We start from the raw sequence: 13,122 nt of genomic DNA on the forward strand, positions 1-13,122 counted from the left end.
CCCCATTGCAAAGGTTTAGGGCTTATGGCTATCGTGTGATTGGCAAGTGGAAGCGCCATGGCTTCCCTGGTGAGCCCTAGCTCACTGTCAGTGCGATTGGGCGAGAACTATGGCAGGAGAGGCGGCAGAGCAGCCGCATTGTGCGTCTCGCAAGCTGGATTCTCGATCAACAGCAAAGATTGCTCGAGCTCGAGTTTTGAAGTGAGTGATTTCCCCCTCCTCTTCCGGATTTGCGTTGATCTAGGTCGGTTCAGGCTGAGCTCAAGAGCGTCCTCTCACAACGTGACATTCTCACGGCGAGAGGAATCAACATGCCTTCCTCGAGGCCGGATAATCGCTTGAAAATTTTCTCGGGAACAGCGAATCTGCCACTGGCCAAGGTAGAAGGAAAACTTTCTTTTGTTCTCATTGTCTCTATTGTTAAGACTTTCGCTGTTTTGTTCCTCCCTTTGTCTCTTCTGTTGCTATCAGGAAATCGCGTGCTACATGGGCCTAGAACTTGGAAAGATTTGCATCAAGCGCTTTGCTGACGGTGAAATCTACGTCCAGCTACAGGAAAGCGTGAGAGGCAGTGAAGTGTTCTTGGTCCAGCCGACTTGTCCACCCGCAAATGAGAACTTGATGGAGCTACTGGTCATGATAGACGCATGCCGGCGTGCATCCGCCAAGACCATCACAGCAGTAATTCCATACTTTGGATACGCCAGAGCTGACAGAAAGGTAGTCACTGTGATCCAGCTTTTTCTTTCAATCTACACGTCGTGTGATGTTTTTCAGACTCAAGGACGTGAATCGATTGCAGCAAAGCTTGTAGCAAATCTTTTGACAGAAGCCGGTGCGAACCGTGTTCTTGCATGCGACTTACACTCGGGGCAGGCGTTGGGCTACTTTGACATTCCCGTGGATCATGTTTATGGTCAGGTAACTTTGGTTTCTCTCCTCTAAGCGAGCTTATGTTTGGAGCTACAGCCCGTTATACTGGACTACCTCGCAAGCAAGATGATATCAGCTGACGATTTCGTAGTAGTCTCCCCGGACGTGGGTGGTGTTGCTCGCGCTCGGGCCTTCGCCAAGAAACTCTCGGATGCACCGCTCGCGATCGTGGACAAACGACGTCAAAGTCACAATGTTTCTGAGGTGCGATTTGTTTTCTTCTTTGGTTTCTTTCAAAGATTTTCTTTTTCTTTTTCTTTTCAGGTGATGAATCTTATCGGTGATGTCAATGGCAAAATCGCAGTCGTGGTAGATGATATGATTGACACTGCTGGTGAATTGAATCTTTCATCTTTGCTTTGTTCTTCGGGAAGTGATTTGCGTGGTTGTTTTCTTTTCTCAGGGACGATAGCAAATGGAGCTGCGCTTCTTCGTCAAGAAGGAGCCAGAGCTGTCTACGCTTGCTGCACACACGGTGTTTTCAGGTTCACACATTTTTCTCTCAGTGGGATTTTGGTATTCACTTCGCTGTTCTTGCAGTCCTCCTGCGATCGAGCGCCTATCAGGTGGTCTCTTCGAAGAAGTTATCATCACAAACACGATTCCAGTGAAAGAGAGCTTCAAGGAGCTTACAATTCTCTCGGTGGCGAACCTCCTCGGTGAAACCATCTGGCGGGTGTATGGGGATAGCTCTGTGAGTAGCATTTTTGGGTAGCTTAGTGGATCCAAAATTCTTTTCATTCGAGTTTCTTCTTTTTCCTCCATGAAAATGCTTTTGATCTTCTCGTCATTTCTATTCTCCAGCAAGATTAAATCTTTGTTCTTGATCGCGTGCTAGACTGGATTTGAATCGCACTTGGGACTTGGTATCGACTGATCAATCGAAACAATGCCAGGCAAAGCAATGTAATTCTTTGTTATGTAATGTTATAAACTCGTTTTTGAATCTTCTTTCCCTCGATTTAGGGTTTTTCGAGCTATGGCGCTTTCTCTTGCCAATCCCTGCCAAAGGCGCCTCACATTCGTCCCAAATGCGCAAATTCCTGCACGGCGCCCTTCTTTTCTCGCTGCGGCTGCTGGTCCGCTGCCTGTTCTGGGAATCGAGACGAGCTGCGACGACACTGGAGCCGCTGTTGTAAGTGGGTTTTCTTGCAGTGAGATTGCATTTTCTCAAGCTTCGTATCAGGTCACTAGCGACGGAAAGATTTTGGGAGAGGCACTGAGATCGCAGGTACTTTTTTTCTCTCTTCTTCGTTTTTATTCTGTTTTGTTTTGTTTCTTTGGATTCAAGGCAGAGTTGCTTCGACAGTATGGTGGGGTGATGCCTCTAGCAGCACGTCTAAACCACGAGCAAGCAATCGACGAAGTAAGCTATTCTCCTTTCCATGGACGCTTTGAGAGTTCTTTTATGTTCTTTAGGTGGTGGCACAAGCTCTAGAGAATGCAAAAGTGAAGGAGTCAGATCTGGCAGCAGTAGCTGTGACAATTGGTCCTGGCTTGAGTTTGTGCTTGGATGGTAACGTTCTTTGTGATCTTTCCTGGGCTTACTCTGAGTACGTTGTTTTTCTACAGTCGGTGTAAGGAAGGCTCGCTCTATTTCTCGCTGCTGGAGGTTACCATTTGTTGGAGTACATCACATGGAAGCTCACGCTTTAGTTGCAAGGTTTCATTTCTCTTTTCTCTAGTGTCTTGATCCTGTGTTTCTTGTGGCTTGTTTGATCCAGACTCACGAATGCTGATATTCAGTTTCCCTTCCTTGTTCTTCTGGTTTCAGGTTTGTGCTTAAGTCTCTTTCTATCGCATACAAGCACGCAATTGGCAGGTGGTCACAACCTTCTTCTCATTGCAAAAGATGTGGGCGATTATGTGGAACTAGGAACTACTTTAGATGATGCCGTTGGAGAGGTTTGTTGTTGAGCTCCTGTTCAATTATTTCCCCATGAAAACTGCAGGCTTATGACAAAACAGCAAGGCTCCTTGGTCTTGACATTTGTAAAGGAGGTGGTCCTGCTCTTGAAGAACTTGCTCTAGAAGGAGATGCAGACGCGTTCAAGTTTACTGTAAGCAACATGCCTGGATCCCTTTATTTGACTATGTATACTTGTTCTGACAGGTACCAATGAGGTCCCATAAAGATTGCAACTTTTCGTATGCGGGACTGAAGACTCAAGTGAAGCTCACAATTGAATCTTTAAACATGTAAGACTTCACTACCAGTGTCTTGGCTTATGAAAGTTTTTCTTGACGTGGCAGCAATGGTGCAGTACCTTTAGCTTCTGCAAGCTCAAGCGATCGACAATCACGAGCCAATGTGGCCGCTTCCTTTCAGGTTTGTTACATAATTTTTGATTATCGGCTGAAGTTTGTAATGCAGGTGGTGGCTGTGCGTCACCTTGAAGATAGATGCCGCCGGGCACTGGAGTGGGCCAGAGAATTGGAACCATGCATGAAGCGCATGGTAAGCCTTCGCTTGGCCAAAGCATTGGATTAATTCGTGATGGCTCAGGTTATCGCTGGTGGCGTAGCTTCGAATAAGTACCTTAGAAGTCGACTTGGCGCTGTAGCAAAAGAGCATCAACTGGATTTGTTCTTTCCTCCACCACGTCTCTGCACAGACAATGGTTTGTTGAAATTGCAATTCATCGCTGCTTCACCGGACCTTCCGAATTCAGGAGTGATGGTTGCATGGACTGGAGTCGAGTACCTTCGTCTGGGGCTTTATGATCCACCACCTCCCGTCGATGAACCTGAAGACTATTGGGTAACTCATGTTACCTTTTTGTATTCACTCGAGCCAGTGGCTTTTTTCAGGTGGATTTAAGGCCTAGATGGAAGCTGGGTGAAATTTGTCGAGAAACATCCTCGGGAAGGCCAGTTAAGAAGAACACGGAAGATTTTCCTTCGCTAACTTCACAGATCTCACAGAAAAAGTCTGCTTTGAATGCATCATAACAGTAAGAGGGTTCGAACTCATGCTGGGCGTGGCTACCTCCGCGAATCCTTTCAGCCCACATCTCCAGGCAAGGCAAGTGAGAGCAATGGCGCTGAGTTCGAAAATAAAGGAAGAAGAGAACTTGGAACGAGCCCAAGTTTCTGTGAGCAAGGATGTCGCTGCAACGCTGGTTTCCAAGGCGCTCACCTGGGCCTCTCTGAATGGCCTCGTCATTGGTGATAGATCGATCGAGGTAAAGGGCTTTTCGGTCGAAACCTTCTTTTTTTTCATACTTTTCTGTTGCGCAGGGCTCTGTAAATCCAGGTGTTGGAATTGTTCATGCACCGGTTGCGCTTCTTCCTTCTCCCTTTCCCGAGGCTCTCTTCCAGCAAGCTCTCAACCTTGGATCGCATTTTAACACGCTCGTTGATCGTGTGAGCTCCGACAGTGATTTTCTTGAGCAAACACTCGCAAAGTCTGTATTTGTTTTGGACTCCGTTTCTTTCTGCTCACCTTTTCTCAGGACACGTACTGCTGATCCTTTCACGGACAAACTGCTCGACATTCACTCGAAGATTCGAGCTGAAGGCATTGTGCAAGTAAGATTCAGACTTTCCTCATTCTGATTCTACTCCTGACTTGATCTATGCATTTTAGAACATACACCTTGGAATGCATCGGTCGGACTATATGCGAGATATGGTCACAGGCAAGCTGTTACAGGTTGAGATAAACACCATCTCTTCTTCTTTCGCTGGCCTTGGTTCACTTGTAAGCCAGCTGCACAGGTATTCACTCCTGTTTCATAGCTGTAGATAACTTATGATTGTTTCCTCAGGGACGTCATTAAAAGAGTCGAGCATCTTGACCCCGGAAAAGTTCCCGAGAACAACGCAGCTGTTGCATTTGGTGATGTCTTGGGACTTGCTTGGAAGGAATTTGGGAACACGAGGTGAGTGGATGCATGCTTTAAAAACTACTGACACATTCTACTCCCAGCGCAGCTGTGCTCGTTGTTGTACAACCAAACGAGCGGAATATGTATGATCAGTTCTGGCTGGAAAAATATCTTCACGAGCTGTATCCTTTTTCTCTGTTTGTTGATGTTTTTGTTCCTTGACTTTAAGTCAGTCACGGTGCCAATGTGATTCGTCGAACGCTAAGTGAACTTTATTCTCAAGCGCATCTATCTTCCAATGGAACGCTTTCTGTGTGAGTGCAATCTTTTTTGGATTTTACCAGTTACAGTTATGTTTTTTGCTTTTCTTTTGTGTTTGGTTTTCGCAGTGATGGGCATCCTGTCGCGGTCATCTACTACAGATCAGGCTACGCACCCACTGATTATCCTTCCGAGCGGGTATGTGAGCCATTCGAGGCTATTTTTTTATTTTCTTGTTGTTTCGGTACAAGGAATGGCACGCGAGATTGCTGCTGGAGCGTTCCTCGGCCATAAAATGTCCATCGATCTCATACCACTTAGCTGGAACCAAAAAAGTGCAACAAGAGCTTGCCAAGCCGAATGTACTAGAAAGGTATTGCCGTCCTTTGTTTTCAGCTAGTTTGACAGTTCATCCATTCTTCAAGGTTTGTTCAAGACAAAAACGCCGCGGAGATCATTCGTGAGTGCTTTGCGGGGCTGTGGGGCCTCGACAGCGAAGAGTGTCACGAGATCATCAACAAAGCCATCCAGCAGCCCGAGCTATTTGTTCTAAAGCCTCAACGCGAAGGCGGTGGTGAGTTTTCGTTTCCAAGTTTCTCCAGCTTGCAAGCGTCGAGCTCATCGTTTTCGCCTTTCACAGGAAACAACATCTATGGCAGCGCTGTGAAAGCAAAGCTCGAAGAGCTACTGAGAGACGGAGGAGCCGGGCTTTCGGCTTATATCCTCATGCAGCGCATTTTCCCACCGACGTACACGTCTTATCTCCTGCGAGGAGGCGAATGGAGCGCCGAGCAAGCAGTCTCGGAGCTGGGAATCTTTAGCGCATACTTGAGGTGAGTATCTCGTGCCATTTCACTTCTTTTCTTTTCTTTTCTCAATCCCTTTGCAGGAATGGCGAAAGAGAAATCACCAACAAGGATTGTGGCTACTTGCTGAGAACAAAAGCCTCGAAAGTAGACGAGGGAGGCGTAGCCACTGGCTTCGCTGTTCTTGATAGCGTGTATCTCTTGTAGGAACTCGCTCTCTCTCTTGGAATCATGTAAATTACATACTTCAAATTGAAATTTGATCTGGAAGACTTTTGCCATATCCATATATTATAAGATTAAATTCAGAAAAAAGGCATTTCCAAAACTTCCTGATTAATTTAATCCTAAGGCAATTTTTATTCTCATTTCTAAACACCGTTATATATAAGCCAAAACCTTAAACCCTAATACAGATACCTTTTTTAGGGTTTTGTGATGCAAGGGGGAATCTGGTATCCTGGTTCTGGGCGGCAAATCCATGTCGACAATCTTGTGTCTTGCGCCAGGATCGACAAGCAGCAGCCTTGTAACTTGGTAAGTGTTGTTGCGCCAAATCATGCAATGAAAATTTCTGCTAGAGCTTTATCACGTCTCTGGACGTCGAGGGGAAAACTATAATTCTTGTTGTTCTGGATGGCTGCGGATCACATAACAAGCGTGAGTTTCTATCTCACGTTTTCTCGTCCCTTTGATCGTTCCCTTTTTTTTTTAACAGGGGCCACGAGTCTTACACATGAAAGGGTGTATACGTTCCAAGATTTGTGCTCGGAAGCATTCGAAAGTCACAGAGATCTCTCGCATGCTATTGAGTATCTTATGTCGAGGTAATGGTGTGGTTTCTTTTTCCCTGACTCTCAACCAAAGCCAGGGTAACGACTGCCATAGAAGGAAGAGTTCAAGACCTCCGCGAGGATGAGAAGGAGATGGAGGAAATAAGGGCCCAATGGACATACGACGACAGCGACGACATACAAGACGAACCATTGGAAAGCATGGACACGCTCAAGGTGAGTGAGCTAGCTTCTTGGCTAAAACTGCTGGTAACACGCATGCCAGGCTCAAGATTGGACACCATCCTTTCACTCGACAGTGGTAGCCATCTCGGGGAGCGACATAGCGGTGGGCGGCCCTGGAGCGTTTGCGACTGCCTTGGTCGATTGTAGCACAGGAGATGCGACGGTAAGTAGAGTTGCAAACTTTGCCTCTCGGTGATCAAATTCCACTGCCAGTGGCTTGCTCCCGGAAGTATGACTGCGCGCATAAAACCGAATGACGTTCTAGTACTTGGACCTCGTGATCTGCCACTCGACAAAGTTACACCAACAATTGCCAGGCGCGGGGTGAGTCTAACTTTGAGAATGACAGTGCTTGTGGAGGCTGACCTTGTCTGTTTTCCAGGAAAGCGTAGATATAGCAGAGCTATTGTCATCCTTGACGGCAGAAAATGAATCAACTGTCCTTTGTGTGAAGGTTCTTGTATAATATTAAAACCTTCTCGGATGAATAGTTTGCAAGTTTATTTAAAGTTACGTTACTTAAATATTTGATAGTAAACTTAAGGTAAATTATATATTTTTAGAACAAAATAATAAGTTTTACTTTTTATTAAATTTCTAAAAACATTTTAAATTTGTTATTAATAATAATTAAATTTCTTTGTGATTTCAAAGACAAACCAAAAACCATCATTATATTATTTATCACTTTATCATTACATTTTAAAACATAGTTGATTTATATCCCATTCAATACTTATAAATCATCTTTAAAATAAAATTTTCAAATTTTCCTAAACCCAAATTCGATGAAAGTTCAAAAATGTAAATGTAAATAACTTAATGAAAAAACTTAAGTATTATAATTATATATTACAATTGAGTATAATAAATTTTTTTTAATATTAGTTTATTTAGTCCTTTTTCTACCACTATTATATGTATAATAAACTGTCTTAGATAACTTAAATTTATATGCAAGTAAATGTGTTAATAATTTATTTTATAAAACCATAAAATATCCTGAAGTATCTCCATTAAGTCATTATATATTCTAGATATATTTTATAAAATGTAATAAAAGAAAATATATATTAACTATATATGCTATAAAACTTGATATAGCTTTACAAATAAGTATATAATTATAAATTTAAAATTTATAAGGTTTAGGATTAATTATATATTTTACCTTTAAAAAAAATTTCAATGTAATTTTACTAAATAAAAAATTATTATTATCAAGTCTCAAAGTTTTAAATTTTCCAACATATAGCCTTCATGATAATGTTTATTAAGAGAACAATAAATTGAGGCTAAAAAACAATATATGCTCAAGGGATCAGTAACAGAAAATTAATGGATAAAAAACTAATCTTGTTAGTCTAACGACAGTTATTACAATCCTCAAGTAAAATATATTGACTTGGTCAAACTATGGGGAAATAAACTACCACTCGAGCTATTTTAGTCAATAAACAGTAATAGGAAAACTTTTATGGGGTCCTAAATTAAATTTTTTAATAATTTTATAGTTTTTTTTAATAGCAACATTAATCCACCCATTTATTTAGAAACTTTAAATGGATAAAAACTACAAAACCTATGAAATATATAAAGAGGGAAAAGAAAGGTGACATAGTATTTAAATGTCAATTACAATTGTTGATAACCATAGTGATATTTAGGTTTATTAATAAAATTAAAATATAAATTAATGACTCAAATATTTAGCAATTAGGTTTTAAAAAGTATTTTATACACAAGATATTATTTCTTATAATTGTTTTTATTTAATTCTTTGTTGACTAAATTTAAATATTGGTGATAATATTTTCTCATATAAGATTTGGAAAAAAGAGTATAAGAAATACAGTTGAAAACAATCATATTTTTATATTGACATATGTAATTTTATTTTTATCGGTTTGCAATTAGTGATACTTAAAAATTAATAAATATTTATTCTTATTTAAAATTTAAGTACATTAATTTTGTATAAAGCATTTTTCTAATATTACAAACATAAGTTTCATTGTTTAGTTTTCTTCTCACTTAATTTGTTTCATAAAATTTTGGATTACCCTTGAAGTAAAAAGATAAATATTTATAACTAGGTGTTGGTAAAGGTTGGAACGATTATATGTATGTAATTTTACCACCCAGAATTTGCCATATAATACTAAAACTCTACTGCCGGCAGAGGCCTGGGGCTTTTGAAATATTTCTACTGAGACGTTTTACTCTCTGAATGAGATTGGCACCACATGCAGGTCACAGCTGGCATGCCGGATCAGATTGGAAGAAGTGTGTGATGGCCTCTTTTCCTGCTTCACTATTTTGTTCTTGAGAAAAACTGTACTTCAATATTAAATCAAGAGGAGGTGTGGAGCTCCTCTCCATCCTCAGAGTGGGAATCGCTGGTCTTAGTATCTTTCTCGCCTGTCACTGTGGCACATTTGTGACTATCTTTTGGTCGACCAGAATCCCGAGGCAATTTTAAGAATTGGCAAGACCATTTGAAGCGCAATTCTTTGCTTCAAGAGTGATAAAGCCTGTCCATGCTCACAAGGCAAGAATAGCTGTGTGCAAGTAAATTTTTTAAAATCCCAGCATTGCCTAGCATTTTCTAGTAATGATATAATTTCCTCTTCGCTTGGTGATCCAATACACCACCTGGATAAGATTTCGATGAAATCAGCGCACAGATACACGTGGCGCAAACCGACAGCTTAACGGGATAAGAGCGTGTAGTACAGTTGTAACCCAATTAGGGTTTAAGGATGGGCGTGTAGGCAGCAGGGCGAGCGACGCGTCTTGGCATATAAAATAACTCCCTGGTAACAAAATCCTCTTTTTTTCCTTGGCGCTCTCTCATCGATCCGTCTTCTCTCTCGCGTAGATCGGGTGTTTTTAGGGCTGCTCTGGGGATGGGCGGACAGGCAGCGCCAGTGATCATCGAATCGCGAAAGGATCAAAGCCACCCAAAGGAGGCCGCGGCGGAGGAGGCGGCGAAGAGGAGGAGCGGCGGTGGCAGCGCTGGCGGCGGCATTAGCGAGGCGACGCGAGACGCTGCCCGGGCGCGACTCTTGGTGCTGTCGGAGGCGGGCGACGACGCCGAGCTTCTGGAGAAGGTGAGCGAGGCAAACACTCCCACTGCTTCTACTCCTAGATCTCCTGCTTCCACTCCAGCTGAGGTCCAAAATGGTGATGTCAAGGATGCTTGCTGCAGATCAAAGCTGATGGCTATCGCCGACACTTTGCCTCCTGATCCTCTCGCTGCTACTACTCACTGAAAAGAGTGAGTGAGAAAGAGAAAAGAAAGAGCTCGCGACTCACCGGGAGAGAGAGCTCCTTCCCTCTCTCACTCTCTCTCGCTTTCTCTTCTCTCGGTCAGCTACACCGGTATGTTTTTCCAGATCACTGTTGCTAGCATTACTACTACCTCGCTTCTTTCGTCATGATAGTCATCGCGATGCTTTCTCTGTGTAAGAACGCACGTTATAATATTCACCCTTCTTTGTCTCGAAGAAAAAGTCGTACCTTTGCAGCGAAAGTTTCTCAAGGACTTTTGGTTTTCTTGTCTCAAATGAAATCACAATCGCGGATGGATGGAACTGTTATGTCTGTGATGACTCCTCGCGAGCGCCGACCATAGCTGCATTGACTAGTAGTTAGACAACAAGAGAACTTAGGTGGAGATTATTACCACTGCTCGTCTTTGGAGGCAAAATGTAGTAGTGTAAAAGCCTGCAATCGAATCCTCCCACTGTGATAGGCCACTTCCTATCGGCCTTCATTTGAAGCTGGCGTGTGAGAGTCGAGTTTCCACTGAGCACGTAAACATCAGCTCTGCTGCTATACTGTTTGAGAAATCTCCCCAGCGCCATGTAAGTTGCGATCAAGCTGTTTAAAAAAACTGTCGTCAAGGAGGAACCAAATAGATTTCTTGCTTACCTCGGTTCTTCTTCGTTTAGCCTGTTTCCCCACGGAGGATTCACGGTGACGAGCGACGGACAAACAGGAGGAACGTATCTCCGGCAGTCCTCGCAGCTGAGGCGGAGGAGATGTTCCACTCCTGCTCTCTTGGCGTCCCGAGTACACAAGAGCAGTGATCCTTCGTGTAAGTCGTTTCCTAGCAGCTGCAAATCTCGAGGCGCTTTGACTTGCGCTTCAGTAGCTTCTTTGCAGCACAGTTTCCATTCCATCTTATCGTAGTCGTGCCATTTCTGCAAGGAAAGAAAAGAAAGAACAAGATCAAAATCACAATCAAAGGTGAAAAAGCTTATACCATGAACGGCCATCGCGGTCGCAAAAGTCCTGGAGCGATATTCAAAGCCATGAGAGCCGCCTCGATCAGGAAAGTCCCCGAGCCACACATAGGATCCATGAGAACTCTCCCTCCACCAACATTCTTGTTGAAAGTTCCAAACCCCGGCACAAACTTGTCATTCCACCCGGCCATCGTCAAGATCCCAGCTGCTATCGCTTCGTTCAAGCTGGCCTTGTGCATAGCGTCCCTATAACCCCTCATGTGAAGGCTCGTCCCGCTCATATCCCTGTATAGCAATGCCTTGTCTCTATACAGAGATAGAAACAATGGCAAGTCCGCAGCATCGTAGGCGTCTGGCGGATCCGGCCTCTTTCCACCGCAGCAATCCCTGAGAGCGTCACAGATTGCGTCCTTGGCTCGAGTGCAAGCTACCATCGTGTTGGAAACCTCCGAGCAATCCCACACTCGGCTATGGATGGAGAAACTTCGCAGCTTTCCTCGATTCCCTGCCACAACCAGCGTCTTCCAATCCACTGCATCCTTCACGAAGTTATAGACGGGGTCAGATCGCTGTCCATACCTCGACGATCTTAGATCGGCGGCGGCAATGAGCTGGAGCACGCGAACCGCGCAGCGCGACCAGAGATTGGCCAGGAATCCCGTGTGCCAGCTTCCAGAGAAGTAGACCCCAGAGGATCCGGTCTTGACGCTGTGAGCTCCGATGGAGGACGCCCGGAGCTCCGCCGCGACAACGTCTTCCAATCCGGGGGCGCACGTCGCGAAGAATCGCAATGCGCCATCGGCACGCTCAATCTCGTCACTGGGAAACCAGAGAAACCCCAGGAATAAGCGATATGGAGCTGCTAGAGTCGGCTTACCTGAAGAAATATGGATGATCCTCGGGCCTGGCGCTCGAGGAAGCGCTGGAATCGTCATCGTCCTCCCTGAACGGCACCAATCGTGAAGCGCGACGGGGCCGGCGATGCTGCTGCTGGTGGAAACGCGAGGGAGAACCTCCGGTAGCAGAGATTTGGGGCAAGAATGCCGCCAATGCCACTCCCATCCTCAAACCCTAGATTCGGCGTTGGAGACTTCTTATTTTAAATTTCAAATTTCATTCTTAATTACGGACAGCTTATTTAACCCATAATTGAATCAAGATTGCTATTTGTAGTGGTCACCACTTGAAATATAGGACAATGACATATACTTTTCAAAATGTCACATATATGCATAGTGGAAATTATAACCAAGCTACCATTGTCCCCAACTTTACACATGCCAAAACCATCCACTTCATCACTTAGTCACTTACCTCATTGTAATTCCATTGCCTTCACATGAACAAACCCAACCACACTTGTTAAGTCCCTCAAATTTAAGTTCCATTGTGAACTTGAGGCTACACATTACACTCATGATGCTCCACTCATTGCATTTTATTTATATATGCCCAAGATGGTGAGGTCATAGTAGAAGTTTCCATTTCTAGTAATTTGGTCTAGTTTCAACACTTATTGAGGTGTGCCATTTTGCAAACCTTCATTTTAACATAAGCTTGTGAGAAGTGTAGCATGGCTAGTATTGACTATACTTGGGTGGATAAGTTGTATATGTAGCAAGTAAGGCCCTTAACATCTGTTAGTCCTACTTCCCAAGTATTATATATGGATCTTAAAGAAATTTTTCACATTGTTCATAAATATCATAAAAATGAGGATTTCCACAAATTTGCCATCTCAGTTTACATCCTCCTCATGTTTATCTTGGGCAGAAGCTTGGTAGCAAGAGGAAATTCTAAGATTTTGTATAAAGTATTTAGCCATTAGAATTCTAGGGAAATTGCATCCCCTTTTAATATAAAATCTAGAGAGTTATATTGCATTGATTAAAATTTTTTTTTTATAACTTTTGCATTCATACTTAGTTATGATAGGGCAATACTAGGCATAAGAGCAACTTCTTAAGTATGGGAAGTAATACAAAAGAACACAAAAAATTTACTGATGGGTGGGCTTTTT

At 43.3% G+C, this 13,122-nt stretch overlaps 5 protein-coding genes across 12 annotated transcripts; 4 read left to right on the top strand and 1 right to left on the bottom strand.

Annotated features, from left to right (window-relative positions):
- The first annotated feature begins 13 nt into the window (after positions 1 to 13).
- On the top strand, positions 14 to 1,884 carry LOC9640729 (ribose-phosphate pyrophosphokinase 1). Of its 3 annotated transcripts, XM_024659869.1 has the most exons (9): positions 14 to 201; positions 255 to 380; positions 472 to 720; positions 778 to 921; positions 970 to 1,137; positions 1,198 to 1,267; positions 1,337 to 1,418; positions 1,474 to 1,627; positions 1,772 to 1,884. In XM_024659869.1, exons 1-9 carry the CDS (start codon positions 58 to 60, stop codon positions 1,808 to 1,810), a joined length of 1,176 nt encoding a protein of 391 aa, XP_024515637.1. In that variant the 5' UTR covers positions 14 to 57; the 3' UTR covers positions 1,811 to 1,884. The 3 variants fall into 3 exon arrangements, with proteins under 3 accessions (XP_024515637.1, XP_002985817.2, XP_024515636.1); XM_002985771.2 differs by lacking the exon at positions 1,772 to 1,884 and having other exon boundaries at positions 1,474 to 1,723; XM_024659868.1 differs by lacking the exon at positions 1,772 to 1,884 and having other exon boundaries at positions 472 to 921; positions 1,474 to 1,723.
- On the top strand, positions 1,878 to 3,973 carry LOC9640323 (probable tRNA N6-adenosine threonylcarbamoyltransferase, mitochondrial). 2 transcript variants are annotated; one of them, XM_024659867.1, is made up of 15 exons: positions 1,878 to 2,068; positions 2,120 to 2,164; positions 2,225 to 2,299; positions 2,353 to 2,449; positions 2,506 to 2,596; positions 2,658 to 2,707; positions 2,756 to 2,838; positions 2,886 to 2,993; positions 3,047 to 3,132; positions 3,187 to 3,262; positions 3,308 to 3,391; positions 3,440 to 3,554; positions 3,606 to 3,694; positions 3,745 to 3,807; positions 3,859 to 3,973. In XM_024659867.1, exons 1-15 carry the CDS (start codon positions 1,913 to 1,915, stop codon positions 3,883 to 3,885), a joined length of 1,245 nt encoding a protein of 414 aa, XP_024515635.1. In that variant the 5' UTR covers positions 1,878 to 1,912; the 3' UTR covers positions 3,886 to 3,973. The 2 variants fall into 2 exon arrangements, with proteins under 2 accessions (XP_024515635.1, XP_024515634.1); XM_024659866.1 differs by having other exon boundaries at positions 3,745 to 3,906.
- Positions 3,887 to 6,115, top strand: LOC9640324 (glutathione synthetase, chloroplastic). The gene is made up of 12 exons (XM_024659864.1): positions 3,887 to 4,118; positions 4,174 to 4,340; positions 4,389 to 4,464; positions 4,523 to 4,653; positions 4,704 to 4,817; positions 4,865 to 4,945; positions 4,997 to 5,077; positions 5,153 to 5,222; positions 5,276 to 5,397; positions 5,450 to 5,598; positions 5,665 to 5,857; positions 5,914 to 6,115. The coding sequence occupies exons 1-12, from the start codon at positions 3,906 to 3,908 to the stop codon at positions 6,035 to 6,037; spliced, it is 1,521 nt and encodes a 506-aa protein (XP_024515632.1). The 5' UTR covers positions 3,887 to 3,905; the 3' UTR covers positions 6,038 to 6,115.
- A 3,425-nt stretch (positions 6,116 to 9,540) lies between these two features.
- Positions 9,541 to 10,364, top strand: LOC112340807. Of its 5 annotated transcripts, XM_024659851.1 has the most exons (3): positions 9,541 to 9,668; positions 9,731 to 9,962; positions 10,061 to 10,364. In XM_024659851.1, the coding sequence occupies exons 2-3, from the start codon at positions 9,759 to 9,761 to the stop codon at positions 10,097 to 10,099; spliced, it is 243 nt and encodes an 80-aa protein (XP_024515619.1). In that variant the 5' UTR covers positions 9,541 to 9,668; positions 9,731 to 9,758; the 3' UTR covers positions 10,100 to 10,364. The 5 variants fall into 5 exon arrangements, 4 of the variants coding, with proteins under 4 accessions (XP_024515619.1, XP_024515616.1, XP_024515617.1 ...); XM_024659848.1 differs by having other exon boundaries at positions 9,551 to 9,668; positions 9,731 to 10,364; XR_002990290.1 differs by lacking the exon at positions 9,541 to 9,668 and having other exon boundaries at positions 9,676 to 10,233; positions 10,296 to 10,364.
- On the bottom strand, positions 10,027 to 12,168 carry LOC9640326 (ribosomal RNA large subunit methyltransferase K/L). The gene is made up of 6 exons (XM_024659847.1): positions 11,980 to 12,168; positions 11,120 to 11,921; positions 10,786 to 11,057; positions 10,538 to 10,734; positions 10,372 to 10,486; positions 10,027 to 10,312 (listed from the first exon to the last, which is right to left on the bottom strand). Exons 1-5 carry the CDS (start codon positions 12,162 to 12,164, stop codon positions 10,449 to 10,451), a joined length of 1,494 nt encoding a protein of 497 aa, XP_024515615.1. The 5' UTR covers positions 12,165 to 12,168; the 3' UTR covers positions 10,027 to 10,312; positions 10,372 to 10,448.
- Between the last annotated feature and the right edge of the window lie 954 nt (positions 12,169 to 13,122).

The sequence above is a fragment of the Selaginella moellendorffii genome, unplaced genomic scaffold (genome assembly GCF_000143415.4).
Source record: "Selaginella moellendorffii unplaced genomic scaffold, v1.0 SELMOscaffold_70, whole genome shotgun sequence".
In the NCBI taxonomy this organism is placed as follows: Eukaryota; Viridiplantae; Streptophyta; class Lycopodiopsida; order Selaginellales; family Selaginellaceae; genus Selaginella; species Selaginella moellendorffii.